This window comes from Canis aureus, chromosome 20 (assembly GCF_053574225.1).
Source record: "Canis aureus isolate CA01 chromosome 20, VMU_Caureus_v.1.0, whole genome shotgun sequence".
Classification (NCBI taxonomy): Eukaryota; Metazoa; Chordata; class Mammalia; order Carnivora; family Canidae; genus Canis; species Canis aureus.
Genome location: NC_135630.1, coordinates 24,661,460 through 24,687,512, shown reverse-complemented (window position 1 = coordinate 24,687,512; position 26,053 = coordinate 24,661,460). Strand labels below are relative to the sequence as shown.

General features: G+C 38.2%; 1 protein-coding gene across 3 annotated transcripts in view; it reads right to left on the bottom strand.

Annotated features, from left to right (window-relative positions):
* Positions 1-26,053, bottom strand: part of TNIP3 (TNFAIP3 interacting protein 3) — a 103,343-nt gene that overhangs the window by 21,091 nt on the left and 56,199 nt on the right. For all 3 annotated transcript variants that reach the window (XM_077861170.1, XM_077861171.1, XM_077861172.1), the window contains 5 exons: positions 13,346-13,432; positions 9,670-9,750; positions 7,625-7,690; positions 6,151-6,282; positions 3,557-3,685 (listed from right to left, as the gene is read on the bottom strand). In XM_077861170.1, the coding sequence (XP_077717296.1) occupies positions 3,557-3,685; positions 6,151-6,282; positions 7,625-7,690; positions 9,670-9,750; positions 13,346-13,432 (495 nt within the window). The remainder of the gene's footprint in view (positions 1-3,556; positions 3,686-6,150; positions 6,283-7,624; positions 7,691-9,669; positions 9,751-13,345; positions 13,433-26,053) is intronic.

Sequence of the window (26,053 nt, the reverse complement as noted above, 5' to 3'; positions counted from 1 at the left end):
CAAGAACTTTTTTCTTCCTCCAAGAAGAATTTAAAGAAGCAACAAATGTTTAATAATTAATGTTTTGTTAGAATTTGTTGCTAAGCTACAGAATTTTAGGAAGTATCATATTAGTTGAAACTTTTAAAAATGTGTTAGTAGTAATGGAGAGACTCTAGTTTGGGGTGAGCCAAATGAGTTAAGATTTCAATTAAAAATGCCGAGGGCAGCCTGGGTGGCTCAGTGGTTTAGCACCACCTTCAGCCCAGGGCATGATCCTGGAGTCCCAGGATCAAATCCCACATCAGGCTCCCTGTGTGGAGCCTGCTTCTCCCTCTCCCTCTGCCTATGTCTCTGCCTCTCTTTCTGTTTCTCTCATGAATAAATAAAATCTTTAAAAAAAAATGCCGATTTCATATCCTACACCTATGAACAGACTGTTTTTGTGGGTCTTGCTCTATCTGAATTTCCTGGTCTACCTTTCATGTTACTCAGGCTTCTAGAAATTTTGCAAATGAGTCATAAATGAAAGGTGAGTTTAATCAACATTTATTCCATCTTGGGGTTTTCCAACTGCCTTGAACAAACACCTGTAATCTATTCTAGAATAGTAATTTACTATCAGCACAGGCATACTAAACAGATCTACCCATCCCACCATGGTGAGATGTTGGACAAATCAACTTTGTCCATGGGTGGCACTGGCTGCCTCACCTCAGGTAATTTCTCTTACTATGGTTAAACATCTGGATTCTCTTCAAGAACTCACTGAAAACAATGCCCCTGGGTATTTCCTTCAAAGCAAATAAGTTGAACTAAGTACACACAGTTGTGTGAACTTCTGAAAAACATATGTTAATTACTAAGCTGAGAAGCTACAAATTTCTGCTGAGTGAATGGGTCAGCAGACGGTCTGATTGTGCAAGTAGGGTGGGCCCCAAATTCCATGCTGCGATGGATGGTATGCACAGTTACCCAAATCAACATTTGGAGTAACTTCTATTTATTACAGTGGTTAGGAGAGGAAATAAAAGAAAAAGAAAAGAGAAGAAAAATCTACAGTGTAAAATTCTATAGTAATTTGTAACATTTCATTAGACTGATACATGAACTAAATGAGAAAAAAAACTTTTCATAGCTCATCACTTTATATCTATGCTTTTGAAATGACACTTTAAGGTATAGATGTGGTGGGCAAAATCTTTTCTGGCCTGAAGTACTCTTTTATTTTTATTTGTTTTCACTAGTCATAAATAATGCATTATGCCTGTTAAAGCAGGAAACTCGGGACCAGAATTGGCTATTGAACATATTATGTACTAGAGAAATTATTTAATTAATTCATCCACTCAATAAATATTTAAGAACATATTGTGAAAAAGGCCCTGTTGCTGGCATTTGAAATAGAACAATGAAAAAAAACAGGAAAACTTAGGCCATACTATGACTGTTGTATTTGTGAATCCATGCCTCCAAATAAATACATATTAAAATTGTTTTATAACTGCACTCTTGAGGCACTTGGGTGGCTCAATGGTTGAGCGTTGCCTTTGGCTCAGGTCCTAGTCCCACATCGGGCTACATGGAAGGAACCTGCTTATCCCTCTGCCTATGTGTCTGCCTCTCTCTCTCTGTGTCTCTCATGAATAAATAAATAAAATCTTTTTTAAAAAAAAACCCCTGCATTCTTATTAAGGTGAATAAACTAATGAAAATGTTTTTTCAACCCAGAGTTCCATTTTTTTTCTCCTGATTTTAAGAGAAATTAAACATATTAATAGGCCATTAGAAATATCATGAGCCCTCAATACTGTGCCTACTATCCTAACAGGGAAGTCAGTTCTGCAAAACTCCTACCCCCATGGAATTTACAATCCAGACTTGGAGACAGGGAACAAATCTGATGATAAGAGACACTGAACATATACTGGATATCAATAAATTCCAAAGAAACATTAAAATAGGAAATATGCTAGAGTATGTAATTTTAATTAGAATGGCCAGAAAAATCCTCTGAGAAGGTGACATTTATATAAATACCTGGATTTTGCTCAAATTAATTGTTCTCATTTTCTCCATTTTATTATAATCACAAGGGTTAAAAAAATTTCCTGACTTTTAAAACATTCTGTTGACTATAGATACAGATACACAAAAATGAAGGGTACACATAGACATGGGCAAAAACCAGAGTCCAGAGTTCTTGACTGTTCTAATTTCTACAGGGCTTATATTCTTGTGCCAATATTTACAGAAATGAATTAGAGAACAGAAGAAAACTTATCAAATAATACACTGCAAGTGGGAAAGATTTCAAATGTAATCTGAATGCTGGTTCTTGTAATTCATCTGTTGAGGATTTCCAACAGAGAATAAAAGGGAAAAGTTATTTGCCCTAAATTTGTATCTGAACATTGTTTCCTCTCTTAGAGGATAGAGAAGTACATTGTTTATGAAGTCTCTACTTTTCTACTTTCTCCTGACCAGTAACTTGCCTCACAAACAGATCAAATATAGCATCACATTTGTAAAGCAACCTGTCAACTACACAGGCACATTACTTAACGTTAACTTTGAGGATCTTTAAATGATCCTCTGAACACAGGTTAACTACAAGATGCACAGTCCAAAATACTGAGCACTTCTTCAAGGCCAGTCACCTACGCTTGTTTTAGAAGGTAATTTCTGTTACTTTGGTCAAGAAATATCTAATTTGAGAGACGAGTATCTTGATCTAAACATGTACTAGAAATATTCCTATGGTCCACATCTGTTATGACTGTCTGAAAAATCAACAGCAAAGGATTTATTTGCTTCTTTAAGTCAGAAATCCCTTCCCCAGGAAAATTAAGCTATTAGTCCATAAAACTCTCACAGATACACACACACACACACACACACACAAACTCTCCCTAGTCATCCTTTGGCAGCAATTCACAGGTAGCCCCTTTGATTAGCTAAGTTGAAGCAAAGGCATTTAACCACTTGTGTTTTTCTAACAGAATTGTTCCTCCAACCCCTTCCGCAACCCCAGACCCCACACCCCAATTAAAAGTGAATTTTAGGCTTATTCTATGTTAGGCCACAATCTCAGCCTTGGGCTTGGCATTTAGCATGATTCCATATAGACTGCATCACAGCCAGTTCCATAGCGATGATTTTAAAGAGCAGCCTGTTTCCTCAGGAAACTTTTGTGGTTGACCAAGAGGTCTGCTATTGTTCACAAACACACACTTGCTTTATGTGGTTCTCGAACTAAAAAAAAAAAAGTTCTTTCTGTCTTCTAAATTTTCTCCTTGTTTCTCTTTATCATGCTTATTTGCAAGGACACTAATTTCTTAAAGTCTCCTTAGCCATGTGTGGCTGAAAGATGCAGATAGGAGTGTTCTATAAAATTACAGAGAAGCTCCTGTGTAAGCTCCCAAGACTAGTTGCTACACTGCAGCACAGATTTCGTTGTGACTCTCCATTAGGAATGTGCTTTTTTTTTTTTTTTTTTTTTTTAAGAAAAAAAAAAGGAATGTGCTTTTTAGAAGGGATCTCTCCTTCCATCTCCCCAGTCTGACCTGGCTGATACCTTATTGAGGCGTTTTATTTCACATTCGTAATGTTCCTTCTTCTTGCTTATGAGAGCATTTTTTTCCTTCAAAAGCTTATTTTCTTTCTTCAATTCATGTAATTCTTCATTTAGGCTCTCCTTTTCCTTCTGAAGTAAACAACAAGAAGACAAAATCGAAATCAATAAAATTCAGATGAGATAATATTATAGGAATACTTCCGAAATACAACAAAAATAGGACCTGCTAGATTTCCATTTAATGCTCCATGTAAGCAATATTCTCTGGGTGGAGGGCAGGGTTCAGATAGAGAAAATCTTTCTTTAATCCGTAGTTTTTAATACTAAGTTTTATGATGCCAGAAAAAGCTCAAAATCCCCAATCCTCACTTTCAAGGGTCAAATGCGTCCACAGAGTAAGCTAGTTCCAATGTACTGTTACAAAGTGACAGATAAGTGACTTAGTAAAAGTAATTAAAGTTCTAAAAAGAAAGAAAAGTGTCATTGCAACAAAAAATAGGAAATATCTCAAAGCTCAATCCTGCCTGCATCATTCTGGACCGAAGACAGGGAGAAGAGGATAAAACTTCATGCAAATGAGAGCCTTCAATACAGATAATTATTCAGAGCACTGTGTTGTCGTGATTACTACTTTTAAAGGGTAGAGATTAAAAAAAAAATTAAAAAAAAAATTAGGTAGAGATCAATCAGTCCAATGCCATCACTCCTGCATGTTCCAGATAACCTTCAGGAAGTCCTGTGTTTTAAAAAACTGAAGCAAGGTCAGTTGCTTTGAATCCAGTTTGCTCTGGGTTCAGACAACATCTGTCTTCTAATTCTTAATTTTATATTTTACTAAAGATTTTATTTATTTATTCATGAGAGACAGGGGGCGGGGGACAGAGACACAGGCAGAGGGAGAAGCAGGCTCCATGCAGGGAGCCCCACGTGGGACTCGACCCCTGGACTCCAGGATCACACCTTGGGCCAAAGGCAGGCGCTAAACTGCTGACCCACCCGGGGATCCCCAATTTTATATTTTAGATAGCAAACTTTTTGTAGAGTGAATTGGATCCTTAACGTCATTCAGATTTTAACCTAATAAGTATTCCAGAACGTAGGTAAATCAAGATGAGAAAATAGCTAATATATATGTTAAAGTATACTATTTTAGTAATTAGTATTTCCCAATACAATTATCAGATTTAAGATATCTAGCTTAGGTGATTCATTTTTTTTAAAAAGTGATAACATGTCTATTTGCTTTGCCTTAGAATGGGCTCATACACACTTAGAAAAGGAACTGATCATTTTCTAACTTGGCATAATTTAAAAGAAAAGGACTTCAACTAGAATATGGTTCCTTCCAAGGGCATGAGGCAACGATTGCCATGATTCCTGATCAGGGTCTAAATGGAAAAGGAAGGGACTGCTCCAGGACCAGAAGGCATTGCTAAACCATGTTTGCTTTCCTCCCACCCACTGAGCCCGAGATGCCCTTCACAAAATAAGAAAATCTACACTGAGGACTGTCCGCACTGATTTTAGGCATTGCCTGAGGATTGGTGTAGGTGTTAAAATACAGCCAATGCCTCACAATATCAGTCACAAGACTTCACCTGAGAAAGCTACCGTTCTTGTTTTATCTTAACATACATAAAAAAATGAGAGGCCACTAGAGCTTAAGATTTTTCTCCCATTTTCTACAGTATCCATTAAGCCCCATAACTAATAATAAAACCAAGAGCATTTTAGGAGAGAAGCCTGTGGCTTCAGGACCACCATCTTGCTCTCAGCAGGATTAATAAAGACAGAATCTGGGTATCCCGGGGTGGACCAGCGGTTTAGCGCCACCTTCGGCCCAGGGCGTGACCCTGGAGACCCAGGATCGAGTCCCACATTGGGCTCCCTGCATGGAGCCTGCTTCTGCCTCTCCCTGTGTCTCTGCCTCTCTCTCTCTCTCTCTCTCTCTCTCTCATGTGTCTTTCATGAATGAATGAATGAATGAATGAATGAATGAATACAGATAATCTGGAGACGGGGTTCAAGTCCCATGTTCCCAGGTACTAGGTTGGCAAGGTTGACAGGTCATGCAACCTCTTCACATCTCAGTTTTCTCATCTTTAAAATGGCAAAAAGAGTATTTTCCTCACAGACGGACCGAGCTAGTTCAACGAGGTGATGAGGGCGAGGCCGTCCCCCAAATGTATTTCTTATGATCCCAGACGCAAGACCTATTTGTAAAACTCTGTACGCTGAAAAGCAGCTGTGCAGAGGCAAGAGACTGCCCATCATTATTAACACCCGTAATAAAATAATATACATGAGTCCAAGCAGGGTTGATTCTCTAGGCTGAAATGCTCTAGAAAGGCAGCGCCACGTCCCCGGATCGCACCCCCCCACCCCCACCCCCGCCCCCGCCACGAACGCCCGTCCGCGGGGGCCGCACGGAGCAGCCGAGCAGCGCGGACCCCTAGCTCGGACCGCCGCGCACGCGCGCTGCTCTGCGGCTCCGGGGCCCCGGCGCGCCCCGTGGGCCCCGCCCCAGTGCGGAGTGCGCATGCTCAGGCCTTGGGGCGGGGGCGGGGGCGGTCCGCTGCGCGCGCCCCGCCCACCTCCTGGCGCTGCAGCCGCTGGCGGGTCTGGTCGCGCAGCCTGTCGCTGTCCCTCTGAGTCTGTTCCCTCTCCTTCTCCTGCGCGCCGAGGAATCTTTCTGCCGCGTCCAGTTTCGTTTTCAGCTCTGCGACCTGGAGAAGTCGTTTACAGAGAGTTGCAGACGCGCCTTCTGAAAGTCACGCCCGAGCCCAAGGCCCCCCCGCTCCTGGCGGCCCCTGTCGGCAGGTTCCGCTTCCCACCAGCCTTCGCAAAGATCCCGACAAGTGCAGCTTAAAAAGAGCTTCCTCGGGGTGGGGTGCGGGATGCAAACCCCGTAACCAGCCTTCAGCCCCTTCCCTCCTTTTCTCCAAACCACACCGCTTCCGAGGGAATAACATTTAGACCTTAGGCCGGGACACTTCTGGACCTGCCCTTCTAAACCTGACTCTCGGTGTGTGCCTTTTCCTGGCCTGAAAAGGGCAGCAGCGACGAGTAGGGAGTTAAGTGAACAAACAGGTCTGCACCAGAAAAAAAAAAAAAAAAAAAAAACAAAAAAAAAACAAAAAAAAAAAAAACCAGACATGGCTTTTCACTCATCAGTCCTGTGCGATGCTTACGCCGCTACAAAATGCTAAGTTAGTCTTCAAAAGTGATGCGGGTCCAGCAGAGAAGCCTCAGGAAAGGGTGAAGGCCAAAGCTGCACCCCATTGAATAGAACAGGTGGCCTGACCAGGGTGGCCCTGGTGCAGTGGGAACTGTATCCTGCACTTGCTAAATACTTCTGCCTATCAAAATGGGGAAGAAAAGAACAATATTACTATGTTACTCACTTGTGGTCAGGTTTCTTAATTCTGAATTATTTAGGGAAATTTACTTTTTCTTTTTCTCCCTCTTTGAACGTGGGATAATTTAAAATGATAAATTGACTTTTATCTATTAAAAGGTATGCTCTCCAAAAGGTTTCTCACCAAAGCAAAAGATTCTTGATAGAGAACACACGTTAGTGGAAAAGGGGATGTCCCACTTCCCCTCATACTTTCACTGTTACCGTTGTTTATTTTTCTGTGGAAATAGCTTGTGCTATCTAGTTAAAGATTTAGAGAACTAGCCTTATATAAAACAGTCTGGACTTTGAACCATCTCTCATCTCACTTGTAACCTTGTGTGTTCGTGACTGCTAAGAACAAAGCCAAAGCCAGGATTTTCTGTGAGCTCTGATAAATGTGTGCATAAGAACTCTAGAGACATCTCTAGAGGCTATTTTAGTACTTTTTTTTTTTTTATTTTGCCATGCTCAAGATAATTCACTGATATCTTTCATTAATCTTCAGTACCAAGAGGCCAATAATACACTCAACACCTTTCCCCCACCCGCATCGTTTTTCAACAGTTGGCTAGCCACAAATCTCCTTCAGCTGAAATCAGTGAGAATCTTTACAGACTTGGTCCCCAGCTAATTGATTTAAAGCAAATACTAAACAGAGGGGTATTTACCTTTTTTTCATATGACTCTTTCATGCTTCTAAATTGCTGATCCCATTGCTGGTTAACTTCCAGGAGCTGAAATTATTAAAGTTTGGTAAATCAATATGAATCTTTGCCCATTCGGAAATTTGGCCAAAATGAAATCACTTTTTCAGGTTACTAAGATTTTGCAAGCCATGGGTGAAGACAGTATTCCTTCCACCAAATACTGGTAGGGCTGGGATGATTTAATTCAGTACACTCTCCCCATTTTCATAACTGGCTCATATATGAAAAACTATTAGGTACTCAGTGTATCTTGCCTAGTCAGCTGAACCATTTATTAGCAACTTTCAACTCTGCTTAGTTATTTGAATTTTCATCTGTGTTTAACCCAATCAAAATCCCATAAAAATTTGTGAGTGTTGATGGTTTTATGTAAGATTTATTAATATGTAAAGGGTCTTTTTTTCAAATCTTTCCATATTTTTCTATGTGCTTACACTGATTATTATAATGAAGTATTTCTTCTAGCTTTTAAAAACAGAATTTATATTAACAAATTCCAAATCACAATAACTGATCATGTGCTTACAATATTATGCTTTTTAAAATCAACACATTATTTGTAATGCATATGCAATGAATGGATAATACCACCTTTTTCAAAGGATAGATTTTCAAGGACTAATAGTTTTATCATAAGACAATATTTAGAAATGATTTAGGCTGAAATTTGGAAGCTTTAAAATTATGTACTAGATAAAAGGAAGAAAAAACACTGTGACCCACGTTTTACTTTTCTTGTAAGGGAAGTCTGTAATTTCCTACATTAAGAGAAATTAATTCCAACACTTTCAATATAGGACAGAGATCAAGAAGATAGTCACAATGACTAAAAAGCAAGATATTCTCCAAATTATAAAATAAAATAAAATATATAATTCAGACAGGCAGTCACTAGATAAGTCTTATGCTGGAAATAGATATAGGTATTTAGTAGAGGCTATGTAATATTATTATATAAGGATATCTGATCTGTTGGCATCTTAAGGATTAAGGACTATAGGTATTTAGTAGAGACTATATAATATTATTATATAAGGATATCTGATCTGTTGGCATCTTAAGGATTAACGTTAACATTTCTATGTTATAGTACTATTACTCTGCTATTGTTCAGTAATTTTCCAGAATGGCACAATATTTTATGCAGTATCGAAGAGGAGTAGACCTCACCACAGAGAAAACCATGAGGGATGTAACATTTATAATGGTTAAGAAAAGGAATTTAAAAATTGACAAAATACACAGTGCTAAAATTGTTAACACTTTTCACCTCTTCATCTGTCAAGAAGAATAAAGAGTTTCTAACATTCATTAAACTCAGAAAAATAGAACTCAAAATAGCACCCATCACATCCCTAATGGCATTTTTGAAACAAGCAGTTTTTTTAATGATAATTACCCCTAACCCCTATGTGGTTGGATGTCCAGCTCATGAAGTCATAGCCCCTAAGTCAATTACACTTTAGGCCTTTAACAGTTTGAGTTTCAAGTTGTGTTCAAGTTGCAAGGCATATTGGCACAGATGATAAGCTCACATAGTCCATGTGGAGGAAACATCTAAGTTCTGAGAAAAATTGATTATAATTATTGGATTTATGACTGTCATTTTTTTAAATATCTTATTTATTTATTCATGAGAGACACAGAGAGAGAAAGAGGCAGAGACACAGGTAGAGGGAGAAGCAGGCTCCATGTAGGGAGCCCGATGCGGGACTCGATCCCAGGACTCCAGGATCACGCCCTGGGTCAAAGACAGGCACTAAACCACTGAGCCACCTGGGCTGCCCAACTTTGTCATTTTTCACTCATTTACAGACACTGAGAGACTGAGTAAGAGAAATATAGGCGAATAAGAAAAAGCACTCACTTTCAAAATAATGTCATGCAATATCCTAGAGATAAATACTGTGACCCAATAACAAAAATAAGACTCAAGATATACATTCTATTTTATTCTTAGCATTAAATCATGGTACAAGTTGCTTCAACTAGTATTTTTTAATTACCTCTTTTCTCTGTTTTTCCAAGCACCTTATCTTTTGTTCAAGAGAATTTGTCAAGTTCTTTCTGCTTGATGATTGATCACACTTAAAAAAAAATAAAAACAGTGAAACAAAACTCTATAACATAAAGAGTAGAAATGCATTTGGCCAACTCTCCTGCTGCGATTCATAAAAAAATATCTTATTGTAGTGGTAACAGTCCTCACACCATAGTCCCTCATAGAGACCTATTGATGGATAAGCTTTATATTATGTTTCAGATTCCTTTATATGAAGTAATTGAGAAAATAATTCTCTAATAAATTACAAATGTTATCTATTCAATAGACAAATGAGAAATCAGGATTTAATGAGTTTGGGTTTCAATCTCCCTCCACCCCACCACCAAAAAAAGGAAACTAAGAGTACAGTTCTTATAGAAATCAGGTTAAGTTTCATGGATATATTTTGGATATTTACATTAAGTAATAAACATTTCTAAAAAAAAGTCATTTCTGTAGATGTGTCCATATCTGAAGAGCTGCCCTGGTAAAAGTCAGAGGAATGATAGAACTGTCAAGAAAAAAAAGACTAATAGATACAACTGAAAGGCAGCAAGTTGATTCTAAGACTATAATAAATTAGTTACCTCAATGTCCATCATATAATTATGTTATAGAGAGGTTGGCATCGAGGTTGGTTATCTGGTATATTGCAATTTTAACCAGCCCTTTGAATAAAGCTAGTAGGTTATATATTTAGATAAATAAAAAATCATTGGCACAGCAAAAAAGTTAACCACCTTTCTCTTCAGCTTTTTTTTTTTTTTTTTTCTTCCAGCATTGGGGGTATTTATTTAAAGAAAGCACAAAAGCTCTGGAAACTGTGGGCCATCTGTCTAAATGGACCACCAACAAAGTTCACTTAAGTGCTGTTTTCTCTATACTAACTCAATAGTCTTGTTACCATCTCATTTCTGAGTCATATAAACAATACAATGAATCTGGTGATGAGGATACTCCTAAGTCTGCTATTCAGTTTTAGGCTCCATAGTTATATGGAAATTGATTACAGATATTCACGAACAATTAAATCTTTTAAAAATGTGTTGGCTTTCATCAAAAACATTTATAGGAAGTGTTCTTTTACAATCACCATGGAATTTCAAGGCTTTTTTTTCATTAGAAATGATTTATAAAACTATTTTTCTATCTTTTCCCTACTTATCTATGTCTCACTCAATGTTTTAGGACTGGATGATACTTTATATCTTTATAAATTCTGTTCTCAGTTTTCTTAGCTTCTTCTTATTCGGACCCATGTACAATTAGGACCACATTTTAAAAGAGAAAATCCTCTGTGGGTCAATAAATTCAGAATTATTATACTTACTTCTGACCTTAAAAAGCTGATTTGGCTGAGTTCTGAAAGTAACATCAAAATCCAGGTGACAGGGGCACCTGGGTTGCTCAGTTGGTTGTTTGCCTTTGGCTCGGGTCATGATCTTGGGGGTCCTGGGATCATGGCTCAGATCATAATCTCTGGGGTCTTGAGATGGAGCCCTGTATCAGGCTCCCTGCTCAGGGGGAAGCCTGCTTCTCCTTCTGCCTCTCCCCCTGCTCACACACTCTCTCTCTCAAATAAACAAATAAATAAAATCTCAAAAAAAAAAAAAGTCCAGGTGATAATACGTTGGGTCTTATAAGGGCTTTCCATTTTTTTAGGTAGTCTAGACTCGTTCTGCATGAGAACAGGCTGAGTATTAGGTACTTTGACATGAAAAATGCTATGAGCCAACTGTATTTAGGGTGGCCTGAGCTCAGCAAAGCAGTACAGTGAGACCAGATTCCAATCCAGTGGTTCTTAGTACAAGAACACAGAAAAGTCACTGTGGGATCTTGCTAAACACACGGCACCATGAATACCGAAACAGAACCCATTTTCTTCTTAATAGACATTTTTTTAGAGCAGTTTTAGGTTCGCAGCAAAATCTACTGGAAGGGGCAGAGATTTCCCATATGCCTGCTGCCCCCATACCTATTTACACATTATCGACATCTCCTACCAGAGCCCTGCATTTGTTGTATTTGATGAACCTTTATGGACACGTCACCCAAATCTGTAGTTTACATCAGGGTTTATTCTTGGTGTTGTACATTCTATGAGTCTGAACAAATGTATAATGACATTGTAGTATCAGAATAATTTCACTGCCCTAAAAACCCTTTGTGCTCTGCCTATTTATCCCACCTATATTTAATAAATTTCAGAGGTTATAGTAATTCTATACTAAAGTTCAAGTTTCTCCTATTCCAGGCTATGCTTGGAAACACAGACTGGGGGTCCTCAAAAAGTCTCCTTTCTATTTGTGATATAGACAAAAAAAATCTGTGACCAATAAATATTTGTATGACCCAGCCTTCCAGGAATCCTGATTAAGAGTAATTAGAGTGTGTTTTTTTGGCATATATGATTTTCTCTGGAAAGAAATTGTAAAACATTTGGACTTTGGTTTTTATTTTGTAAATAAGAGTTACTGAAAAGCTAGATACTAAATCTGTGTGTGAGAGAAAAGCATAGTAATAGGAATTGCTTATAAGCAGTAAATATATCACAAGGGGTTTCTCTGGAGATTAATTAACGTGTTACCATATGTCTCGGGTATGTATTAAAATGAAGCAAAGTCAATCAAACACAAAGTTTTGGCAGAATTTTCCATTTGTATTTGCTTTATCTACCAGCTGCTAATGGAGGCATCTGATGTTTCAATAAATACAAAGATTTTTAGTCATTGGTTCTACTAAGGGCCCACTGACACAACAATTATTCTTTGTATAGTGTAATCTGTGCTTAAAGTATCTGCATATTTCTTTCTCACTTATCGGAACATCTAGACAAACTTCTAAGATATTCAAATTCTGATCCTGCTAAATTAGGTATCTAAATGAACCAGAGAGTTCCACTTAGTTTGCTATTATTATACCTCGGTAATCTCTAAAAAGAACCTTATTTATTTTTTAAAATGATTTGATTTATTTGGGAGAGAGAATGAGAGAGAGAGAGAGAGAAAGCAGGGGGAAGGGCAGGGAGAGGGAGAAGCAGATTCCCCATGAAGCAGAAAGCCTAATGCAAGGCTCCATCCCAGGGCACAGGGATCAAGACCTGAGCCAAAGGCAGACACTTAACCGACTGAGCCATCCAGGCTCTCCTGAAAAGAACTTTAAGAAAGCACATTCATTCATTCGTTCATTTGATAAGTCTCTCTGGCAGTAAGCAGTAACCCAACAAAAACCATGGTATTAATTGTACATACATAAATATTTTACTACGGCTACTCTTTTGCTCTATGTTCTATTTCCAACTACACCAATATTCTTTTTTAAAATTTACATTGAACCAAATTTCTCTACATCAAGAGCAAAATATGGAGCCCACTGAACTGGGGAGCTGAAAGGACTTTGGACAGGACTTAATCTCACTTTGCAAAACAAGAAATATAGCTCAGAGGGATCAAAGGAAATCCAATGGACACCAAATATTTTTTCCTTGTTAAATAACATTGATCAAAATTACACTGCAGATATTATCTAAAGAAAGCAAACTAGCCATTTCTACTCCTATTTGTCATTGCATAATTAACTATTAGAAATGCAATCGATGTTAGATATGGTCAATTCATCCCCTAGAAATGTGTTCTTACCTCTGCATGCTCCATAGAACCTTCTGCAGCACTCATTTTAGTTGTGCCCTGTACAAAATGTGCCAGGGAAGCTGTTTTTCCTGGAATCTTGGAAGACAGGGAGAAAAAGAGAAAGAAAATGTCTCCTGCGGTATCTTTTAAAATGAGATCAAATATACAAAATTTTAAAAAGACCACACAGTTAACTCATGATAGAGAATAACAGCAATAGTTTTTCGTTAAAAATAAACAGAAGTGACTCTGTATATGATTTACAGAGAATAAGGTCATAAGCACAGCATCTGTGATTTTAACTTTTCTTCTCTTCCAGATAGGGATTTCCCAGGATGTCTCAAGGTCACAGGCTGTGACTAAGACAGTCTTATTAGCCTTGCCTATGGTACGTAAATTGTCATTCTTCCTTTACTGGCAGTTTCTCCCACTGGAGGAGGAAGTTACCACAGAAAGCCTGGGCAAACCAAGTCTTTCTTCAGTAGCCAAACTGCCATAACTTCATTGTATTTCCCAGAGAATTAGGTAACTGTTGACTTTTTTGACAACTCGGTTACTTGCTTCCCTAAAGGCAAGATTTTCTGGCAATGCTTTCTTACTGTGAGCTTAGCCCTGTGGAACTTAATGAGTCATATGCAATTCTGTAAGTGCTACTAATTCCTATGGATCTAAAAGAGAAAATTCATTACAACAAAAACGGGCATGTTTGCAAAGCTTATCTTTTACATTGGCAGAAAGTTTAAACTCAGTTCTCAAGTTTAAGACTGTCTTTTCCACAAGTCAAATCCAGATTTTCTCCATGATCCATTTGTGGTTCAAGCTTTTCCTCTGCACTAACATTTTAGTGTTAACTAGTTGACTCATCATTTTACCAGGCATTGAGGTAATGGAATACTGGGTAGTCAGATAAAAGCATGAAATGACAGATGCTTGGAGCTACACAAATGGGTTATGGTAGACCAGAAGACCTCAGTCTGGTCTTGTTAGAGAGGAAGGAAAATAGAGCCAAGAATATAGAAAAAAAAAAAAAAAGAACGTATTGCTGAAGGAAGACAAGAATTTATAGTCAATCATTTAATTTACATTTTTCTTTGTACCTTCCTATGAGATAGCCTCTTCTATGTGGGATAAACTCTAAAACTCCTGAAGTTCAAACTCTCTAAAAGAGAATAATGGGTGACCAAGATTTGGTTGTCTTTTTTCTCTTTCATATCTTCCAGCACTTCCCAACTCTTCCTGTGCTCCAGCCATCCTGAATCCCTTTCATTTCCTGAAAAAGCCATCTGTCTAATACATGCTGCTTTCTCTGCCCAGAACATTCCCTCTTCTGAGCTCCCTCCAACCAGTTGATCTGGAAAACTTGGCTAATGCTTCCCTTGCCCATGACCTTATTTGACCTCTTTCTACCAACCAAGCAGAGCCCTTACTTAGCATTTGTAATAGTTTATTTACATGTTTGCAGGGTCACCTCTGTATCTACAGTACCCTGACACGCAGCAGGTGTTCAACGCATTCTGCTGAATGAATAATTTGGTGTATATCCGCGTGCCGAATGTATAGATTTTTTTGCTGTGTGTGCGTGTGTGTGTGTACATGGTTTTGTTTTCTGCTGGTCTCCTGATTTGTTTAGAAGGTCCACTTGAGTGAAATGGAGTGATGTTTCCTTAAGGCAAGCTCCAAAAAGTGCAGGTGGGAATCAAATTGTTCAGATTTCTAAAAGTAAGAGTTATGACTCACAGATGATCTGATTTTAGGGTATATAAGCAGAGAATTCCTGGAGACTGACACTTCATTAACACTGAAACCTGCTCATCAAAAAAGGAAAAAAACCAAAACTATAACATGAAAATATTTTCTTCTGATCCTCCTCCCCCACATACATATATAGAGAGAGATAGATAGATACAGATATTTTATATTTATCTGTATTATTCAAGGTTCCATTCAGCCTTATCTGTGTATTTGGTAATAATAAACCCAGTGGGTGTGGTAACATTAACATAGAGGAGTGACTGGTAAGAACATTTTTTGCCAGAAAGTACTGTCCTTGGCCTTGGTGTCTTTTGGGTCTCTTCTGTACGGGTTTCCTGATGCACACTCATTATTGCAGCACAGCATGGTGTGATGGCTTCTACTGAATGGAAATCCTCTACGTTTGCATTTTCATGACAATTCCTCTGCCTCTTCTGCTATGTAGTTTAACAGTAAACAGATTTTCTATTAGCTCCAGAGAACCGTGTGGTAATTTATGAATTAGCAATAACTCTTCTGGAGAGCCCCAAGTTTGGTTTGAGAAAAGAGGAACTTGCACTAGGGCCAGTCTGAGAAATGTACTGCATATTTTCTGTTACACATGCCCTCCTCACATCACCTCCCGCCCTCTCGCATGTGCTACATACATAAGAGTCTGGCTTTTCATTAAGCTTTGTTTCGTGAGAAGTCTTACTAGCAGCAATAACCCTCAGAGAAAAAGACATGCCACTCCATGTTTCCAAAAGGATCCTGAAGAGTCCTCATTCTCAAGTGATTAAAACATTACACAGAGGAAAATAATGAACAAAGGAAGAGATATAGTGAAGAAAAAGGAATGAGGAACAACCAGTCACGGGTCTGTAACTGTCACTTGAGTTGATAATTCTTTCAAAACTAGTTTAAGACAGATAATCACATTTCTATAAATGCCTGGGAGCATTCTTTGTCAGGTAAAATAAACATTTTTTTTTCTATCCTTTAGAATGAGGGTTGAAACCCTCCTTTGCTTCCTGAACCTGCTTTAGCATGAGGGTTGAAACCTTCCTTTGCGTCCTGAGCCTGCTTGCACAAAATTTTAAGGGAGTGTGCTATCCAGGGAATGCAAAGGTCTGAATGGAGTCAGCTTATTTGGATTCATAACTTGGCTGTACCATTCACTACCTGTGACTGTGGGCATGAGGCTTCAGACTACTGAGGGTCGACTCCCACATTTGTAAGATAAGAGTAGTAACAGTGTCCTCCTCTTGGGGACACAATGGTATCCTCCTTGCTCTCTGTGATAACACATATAAAAGCTTAGATATTAATAACAATATGATCTTAAATATAGGGATAGTGATCAAATTACTTGTGCAACAAATAATACGAGAAAAGGAAAGGACTACCAATCATTTGTGTTCCTTTGGCACTGAGTTGATGCCAAAGGATAATAAGCAAAAGTCCTTGCTTCTAATGAAGTTAATGTATACACACATATGTGCACATGCACACACACACCTGCATGGAAGGATTCAGAGGAGAGAGAGCTCATTCTCAGCCTTAATTGTTATGGAAGGAGCTTCAGTTCCCCGTGGGCCTTGAAAGGTGGATGGGATTTGGATACATGGTGAAAGCTGAGTATGTTGTTATAATGTGAGCAACATAAACAGAACAGAAGTGGACAAACCTAAGTATAAAGGATTCTAACAAGCTCAATGTGACTAAGTAGAGCTCATCTAAAGTTGATTTGGATCAAACTGTGAAAGGCTTTACATTGCACATTAAGAAATTTTGGCTTTATTGCATAAGCCACGGGGAGCCACTGAAGACCCTTGAGAGAAGGAACTTTACATGATCAACATGTCTTTTTCCTAAAAAGGAACCTGGATATATGCATTATATACCATATGAGTGAGGTTGACAACTGTAGTACCACTTGATAGATATCAAAAATAGTATTTGAAATATTTAATGGCTTGTGGTACTCCAAATATTTAATGGTCAGTTCATTTAGGACACTCAGAATGAATCATCCAGACTCTGCTATTAATCACATTCTTGTCATCTCTATTTGGATGCATCTCCTTCTCCACTTGTATAAGACGTATTTCCTGTTCTTCCCCATAAAACTTGTCTTCCTCATCACAGTCAATGGCAACTTTCATGATCTATAGTTTACAAATCTTGGAGTTGATATATTTGATTCCTCTTCCTCTCATAACCTGTATCCAATTTATCTGAATATTTTGTAGGCATTTTGAAAACATACAAGAAGAGAGAGCAGCACATTGGCACTAGACCCTGGAGGCTTCCTCGGTTCGATGAGGGAGTGGCAGGGTCCAATAGACATACCTTTTTACAACTTTTTTTGAAATGGGAACTTTAGTGTTTGTTTTTTTTTTTTTTTTTTTTTTTTTGAACTTTAGTGTTTGTGTCCTAATTTCACTCATATGAACATTTTTAGAGAACATCCAGTAATGGCTGAAATCTGTCTCTGTGTTATATCCTCCTTTTATGTGACCTTGGGTAAGATGCTTCATATCTTTGCACTGATCAAGCCCCCCTTAGCCCTTAGGTGCAATAACCTAATAGCCTCTGTGCTTCCACTCATGCTCCTCCCCCCACCCCATCCCACCATCTATTATTAATATAGGAGCTATTGTGAGTCTTTAAAAATATGCCATTTCGGGTCATCCCTCTGCACAAAACCTTTCAGAGACTTCTCATCTCACTCAGAGCAAAAGTAGAACTCCATAGATGGCCCACAAGGCCCTCGCCTGTGCTTCCCTGACTTCTTTCTCACTCCTCTTCCCTTTGCTCACTCTGCTTTCTGTCTTGTCCACACTGCTGCTCCACAAACCTGTTGTGCACCTCCTAGAACTGTCTTTCCCTTAGATACCCACATGGCTCACCCCCTCACCTTCAACAGGGGACTGCTTAAATGGCACCTGTTTCTTGATTTTAAGTTGCTCTCCACTCCAGCACTTTCTATCTTTGTTGCCGTTTTTTTCTGTAGTGCCATATATAACACATCATAGATTCTTCTCCTTTGTTGCCTCCCACCATTAGAATGTAAACTCCACTGATAATAATTTTTGTCTGTTGTGTTCATTCCATATTCCTCAAATCTAAGATAATGTCTAGTATTTTAGTGCCTACTCAAGTACACAAAATGCTCAGGATACCCATAAAGCCTCCCCTCTACCCAAAACTAAATCAAGAATATTCCTGAATCAGCTATCTTCTAAAGATATTATAAAAGATCTAAGGATCAAAACCTTCAACTTTTTGGCCTCTAAACTAGGAAATCACCTGTCCTTCAGACCCCAAGTTTGAGCTTAGACCAGGAGAGTCAGGTGAGAGAAGTGTCCCAAATTCTATAACATCATGGGAGATATAAGCTTTTGTCCCCCCGGCTTAAAACTCTGAAGCAATTCCTTCAGGAAATTTAGAAATGTTGCTTGAAGTCTGTCCCCACTATTCACTTTTAGTTTTTAGTGCATATCAAATATATCATAGGGCAAATTGGTTTTTGCTGACTAGTCTGTAGTCTTAATGAAACTGAAGACTTCATGCAACTTCCACGTCTGAAGATTTCTCAGGGTTTCACAAAGCAGCAGACACTCTGAGCCAGCTAGACTATCAGCCCCTGCTTTGAAGGCTCCCCTGGTTCTTCAGAGCAGATAGTTCCTCCTTTATGATCCCAGAGTGCTTTGTGAAGCATCGATTCCAGCATTTACAGTAAAACAGTCATTAGTTTTATGTACCTTTCTCTTCTGAGAAGCTGTAAGCTTCTTGAAGGTAGGAGCCAACATAATACCTTCAGGGTTCAGAGTAGTGATACCATTCTTTTATTGAAAAAATCTGTTTATGCATGAATCATCAGTAGGAAATCATAGCACACCTCCACTTCTAAGAATATGGCCCAGAGGAGAATGATCACAGTGACACACAAAGCTATATATATATTGTCTCCAAATCAGAAAAGATCAAGTAGGAGTATCAACCCATTTTTAAAACACTGTTCTAATTCAGTGTGTTTTTTTAAATTCATTTTATAGGTAAATATTTTAGGTAAATATTCCACCCTTTCCTATTTCCTGTATATATTTGCCTCCATACAAATCCTGATTTAACTTTTTTTCTCTTAACCTTGGTTACTGCTTAATAAATAAACAATATAAATGATTGCACATGCTATGGGGGGATTTTTAAAAGGCATAAATGTGGTCTTCAATAACATTTCCTTTATTTTTACAGTGTTTTATTACATCTTATAAGTTAATATCTTGATGCATTAACTGATGATCCCTCCAAATAGGCATTGCTCTTTGTTTTAAGTAACTAATCCTTTCTTTGCTTGGTTAATGATATCTTTTGCCTCCAGGGCTGATTAAGTTTGCCATTGAATGCAAAAGGAAAAACAGTCCATGTTCAATCTTTGATTTTCAAAATAGACTCTCCAAACTCTAGGGGCCATCGTGAAAACCAAAGCTTTGAATTGTAAAAGCTAATTTTTTTTTTCCTGAAAACTATGATTAATTTATTTAAGACTAATTCCTCTTTTGCAGTTTATTTTGAAATGCCTCAAAAAATTACATGGATTGATGCATGCAAAGAAGGGTGAGTAGGTGGACAGATGCATGGTAAACAAGCAGAGTAGGTTGGTGGCAACATTTAGGTGGTTGGACATACAGGTATATACCATAAAATCCTTTCAACTTGGCTATATATTTGAAACTTTCAGAACAAAATGTTTGAGAAAAAGTCAGAATCCAGGCCTAAATTTTGTGCCATTAACTGATAGAAAAAATGGTAGATGGAAAAGTCAATATAACTTTTTCCTTATCTCCTCCACCCCCCACTCCCTCATTGAAGAATAGATAAGGTTTCATGGCCTGAGGGAAAATGAGACAAGATCAGGGAAGAAGAGTATTTGGATGGTTGTGAGGGCTTGTGAAAAAACGGAACTCTACTCTCTTACTTCTAGGGACTCATCCATCATTTATCCAACTGCCCAGATTGAACAGCAAAGAGCAGAAACAGCTCCAGCCTCACCCTCTGGGTTAAGCCTGGGGAAGGGGCAAGTCTTGAAGAGAATTTCTCCATACCACCACGGTACCTAGCTAGACTGTGTGGCATGTCTATGTCCTGAGACAGCACAACCCCAGAGTGCTGTGGAAGCAGAACCAGAAATTTCCTACATTTCCGGAGAAGAATGCAAAAATGATTAACTGAGAAGGATGCAGTATTTACCATTTGGAATAGGAGGTAAAATGAATGACATAGAAGCTTCAGTGACTGCCAGTGAAGATATAGGCCAGTGAAAAGACCTTAAGGAGTGGTTTACATTAGTGCCAAGGGCATTGTAAGATGGTTGATTGCTGCAACCTAAAATGCCTTCACCGTAAAGTTGCCAGAAAAATCTAGGTAAATTTGGATTCCAGGTATACGTTTCTTTTCTTTCTTTCTTTCTTTCTTTCTTTTTGTATAAGTAAGCCCCATGTAATATTTCATTGTTTGTCTGAAATTCCAAGTTAACTGGGTATCCTATATTTTTATTTGCTACATCTGACAATCCTACTCCACCTGGATTGCTTCACAGAATATGCTTCACAGATCCTATGTGCCATTATGGGAAGAAGGAGGGAGAGAAAAAAAGTCCTGCAGTATAAATTGCCTGAGAAACCAATAAAGTAGCTGACATCTCTGGTAGCCAACCAGATTAAATTATCTTCCAAGAGACAGGATGGGAGTCCTAGTCCTAAATTCAGTTTAGAAAAATATATATACATAATCTTGCACACATGAGTTCTGTGGTTTGGAGCATTTTATTTGCTTTAATTTGAACTTTATAACAGTCCTATATGGTTGTCAGGAGAGTGTCTTTGACAGCAACAAGGATTAAGTTGAAATTCAGACATGTTAAGTTCCTAGCTCATGGTCATTACATGACAAGCAGGTAGCTGCACCCCTACCAGAGTTCACTTAGTCCCCCAGGTTGATTCCCTGCAAAGAACCTTTTACCTAGATGGGAGAGATAGGAATAACACAGTTGGAAATTACTGGACATCATGTACTTATGTACTTATTTGATGCAGGAGCCTGAGCCATTAAGGAATAGAATTCAGGAAAGTTTCAAAGGTGTGGAGCTTTCTTGAAGGCTAGATGTGAATTGCTTGACCTCAGGGGTCATATCCAAACAAAAATCTTACCAATTTATACCACTCAATGCCTAGAGATTAATTTCTACAAGGAATAAATAGTAATCAGCAAAGAGAAATTTAGCTTCCAAAAACTATAATCCTATCTGAATTAAAAATTTTGTTTTCTCTTTTCAGTAAGGACATTAATTCCTTATCACTCTATATCAATGCAGATAATTTTATTTTTCTCATACTTTGCTCATGTGTTGACCTCACCTGCATTCATGTATGCATTCTTATAATAAATATTTATTGATTATGGATATGATCAGGCACTGCGCTAAGTATGGGGATATAAAAACAAACAAAACAGATGTGACTTTCACACATTTTCTGGTTTTTGAGTATAAATCTAAAGATCAGAGGGACTACTCCATTGCTGATGGAACTGTTTCTGCAGCATTTCATGATCAACAAACTTGGACATTTCAGGTAAAAGAGATTACTTTCTTCCTTAGACAACACATACCAACATCATATACATGGATTTGGATACTATTTTAAAATAAAAAATTATAACTATGTATAATTAAGAAAAAGCAAGTGTACATAAAGATGATGCTGGAGGGGTTCCTGGGCAGCTCAGTGAGTTAAGTATCTGACTCTTACTTTCAGGTCAGGTCATGATATCAGGGTCATGGGATCAAATCCTGGGATGGGCTCTGCACTCAACGTGGAGTCTGCTTGTCCCTCTTTCTCTGTTCCTATCCCCTGCTCATGCTCTCTCTGTCTCTCTCTTTCTCAAATAAATAAATAAATAAATAAGTAAATAAATACAGTCTAAAAAAAAAGATGACGCTGGAATAAGGAGGACCTATGGTGATGATGCAGCAGAAACACAGGTGATGCAGAGTACATATCGGGAATATTTTGTCTGAAAATGAGCATGATTCAAAAGAAAATATCTCAATATGCTAGTATAAAAAATTGCAAACATTTCTTAACTGATCTTTAATGATCTAAAGAAGATTTATTTTAAAAAGTAAGCTTCCTCATTGGAAGAAAAAAAAAAAAGAATTATTTTGTTTTTGCTGCTTATCCCAGATTCCTATTGGAAAAGAAATCTATAAACTTTATGAGTCAAGCCGGTGTGCCAACAGAACCAAGACAGGCCTTCTTGTTGCCTAAGAACATGCAGGCAGAGCTTTTCTAGCCAACCGTTCAGATATTTCCTAATGAAAACTAAACAAATACAATACATTTTTTTCTGATAGAAAAAAAAAAAAGAGAGAGAATCAAAATATTCCACAGGGACACTTGGGTGGGTCATTTGGTGGAGAATCTGACCCTTGGTTTCTATGCAGGTCCATAATTTCACGGTCATGAGATCGAGCCCCACATCAGGCTCCATGCTTAGTGAGGAGTCTGCTTGAGATTCTCTCCCTCTCCCATTGCACCTACCCCCCTTAAATAAATAAATATGTCTTTTAGAAAAATATTACACAGCCACTAATGCTGCAATTAGATAATGGGATTCAAGAAAGAAGCTAGTCATTATATGAGAAAAATGTGAAAAAAAAATTCGGGGGTCTCAAGCTCAATCTACTAGCATAAAAATAATGAAGAAGATGATGATGGTAATGATGGCAATAGCACTTCATACTTAAAAAATGCTTTCACTGTTTCACTCACTTTATATTTTTATCATAATCCATTTTACAAAGTAGAGAATAATATTTTGATCATAAAAAATTCATTTTGATAAAGAATACTAGCTTAGCTTTCAAAAAAGGGAAATAAGGAAAGGGAAACTAGTTCTTTTTTTTTTTTTTCAACAATGTGGTTACAGAAAACGTGTGTCAACTTACTGTAGTTTGCAGGAAGTTTTTCCTTTATAATCTTTCCAAGTGTCATAAGTTTATATTACTCTCTGAATCATCAAAAGAATTTTCCCAGGGCTTTTTATGTTGGGAAGAATGTCCAGATCTAGAATTTGTCCTCAGTTACTGGGAAATCCTCCCTTCACTTGTGCCAAAGTTATTAAAAGCCAATTTCAGGTACTGCCTTTAAGTTAAAAACAGAAAGAAAAAAAAATCCAAAGACAAGACAAACTTAAGCAAATTCAATTCTAGTGGCTCTTCTTAAAATTTGGATACTTTTCCTTCTTACTTCCAAGTTGGATCCTTATTTCCAAGAATTACTGGAAATGTATTTGTCCAAAAAAAAAAAAATACATTTCAATTCTCCTCTCACTTTCTTTTGTATTTCAAGACCTACAATTACAGGTCACAAATTCATGTTCATATATTAGTTTTTTCATAGTAGTAGGAGCATGTCAACTTCTATTTAACATTCATTTTGGATTTTGAATATTATTCTCACTTAGACAATTCTGTTTTAAAGATTTATTTATTTATTTGAGAGAAAAAGTGTGTGCATGTACATATGAGTTGAGGGCAGGGCTGAGGGAGAGAATCTCAAGTAGACTCCCCACAGAGCACAGAGCCCCCTGCCCACTTGGGGCTTGATCTCATGACTTATGAGATCACGACCTGAGCTGAAACCAAGAGTTGGAGGCTTAACTGACTGAGCCACCTAAGCGCCCCTCATTTAGGCAACTATTTTTCTTCTGTCTATAAGACTTTTAATGCTCTTTGTTTGCCAACAGTCTACTTCAACTCTCCCAGAATCTTAAAGAATGCTCTCCTACTGATGGAGTTCCTCATGTTCATCAATAATCTTTTCCATTTCCTCACACCAATGAGTCACTCTGTTCATTTTCTCTTATAGTATTTCTCCCTCTTTACTTATTCTTGGCAAAAGTGGTTGAGCAAAAAAGGGAACTTGACATGTCTCAGGCCCTTTCATTAAATCATATCTCTTTCATTCAGCTACACTTTTCCCATCTCATTAAGTTATAAAGAAATTAATTTTCTGCTCCTGGAAAGGGAGTCTACTGTACCGTTCTTATGGTTACTTTATTCAGTGGAAAACGAAAGACACTTCCCACAGTCTGTCATTGGCTCACTTTTCACTTTTGTCTTACACCAAAAAGAAATTTTATTATACTTTTTTTCAGTTCTATCAATATGTCAATGAGAATGTAAAGGTTTTTGTTTTGTTTTGAATGTAGGATTCCCTCCTGTAGACTGCTATTGGGTAAATAGTAATTCAGCTGAGGTTTCCAACTGGAAACTACACTGTGTTCACTCAAGCAGTCAAATATTTGAAGATACCTTTAGACGACAATTGAGGGAGTTATGCTTGAAGTCTACTGGGATACAGAGAGACTCCCAGGGGTTGTTCCTGGGAAACTTTTCTCAAAGAGTAAAGCACAGGGGTTTTGGGGTTTGTTTGTTTGTTTGTTTGGTTTTGTTTGTCTTTGTCAAACATTTTATTGGGGAAGGTTCACACATTCTGACCCTGTCTTAGGCCAGAGAATGACAAAAAGGTGACAGGAGTGCTGGGACCCTGAAGTGGCTCAGATAGAATCTGCAAGAACTGTGTCCAAAGTTCTGCTCTTTGATATCTCAGTTTCCTGTTCATGAAATGGGAGGGTTATGCTCCCTTCTGGGTCTGAAACACTGTTTGAGAAGATAAAAGTAAGGTGAAAGCCACAAGAAAGAGTTTCCCCACTCCCAAACCCTGCTCTGCAGCTCCTCCTTCACAGCATGGAGCCAGAAAAAGGGAATTTGCCCAAGAAACCATGTTGTCCAGTGGCCCCTGCAGTAGGAGGAGGGGAGTGCAGCTCTTTCTGAATACCTAGAAACTGGGGCAGGAACAAAGGGGGATTCTTGTCTGGACAACATCTTGGTTTTCCAGGAAGGAAAATGACTTTCCTGAGCCCTCAGGGCAGAGGGTAGGGAGGCAGGTAGAGCCCCCAGCTTTGCTTTATCACAGTAGCTCCATACAAGGATGATGCTTTCAGCCCAGAGAGGAGGGGTTGCCCTGACAATAACATCATTCTTGATACCAACTTGAGTTATGGCCCAGTTGCCAAATGACTCTTATGTGAGGGAGAGGGAATCAAGAGGAGAAGGTGCAACTCAAGTCAGACAGAACTGGGTTTAGGTCCAGTTTTAAGACCATGAGAAAATCCTTTAGACTCACTGAACCTCAGTTTTCCCATCTACACAAGGGTAAAGATTAAATGGGCTAATGTATAGAAATGCTTTTCAAAGTGCTGGTCCAAAATGGTCACTCAGTAGATGGTAGCTAAAACCCCAAAAGTGGGAATCAAAGACTATTACATATATCTCTGTGAAACACTGGATGTGTAAGGTAGCATTGGAAACGAGTATAGCTAAAATTGGGAAAGAAAACGTTTCTCCACTCAAGTAGAGACAGCAGTAGTGTTTATGTGTATTTGGGGCCCTGGGGTACACATCCCATTTTAGACATACACAGCACAGTGAGTAGTACCACAACGGCATTGCCAAGGGTGATAAACTGACATCTGGAAGCTGCAGTGATAGGTAACCATCTGACAATCATTAACAATCAATAGTTTTAGGTGACCCTAATGAACAAGAACAAATGGTGCTTTCCACACAACAGATGAGACTCTGGGTTTATGAGTATACATTCAAGATTCCCCCGCAAACTTTGAGAATTACTTGTGGAGGGATACTAGAGATAATCTGATTGTAAATCTAGCTTTACCATAGATCAAACATGTTGTTTAATATAGGTGCCTTCTAAAAAAAACCCTATATTGTGACACTTCATACCTTTATGTGACATTTTATATCCCATCCTTAAGAAGTTCATGACTGGTGGTGATGACATATCTATACATAAAGGATTATAAAACCAACATGATAAAGCCTATGAATGAACT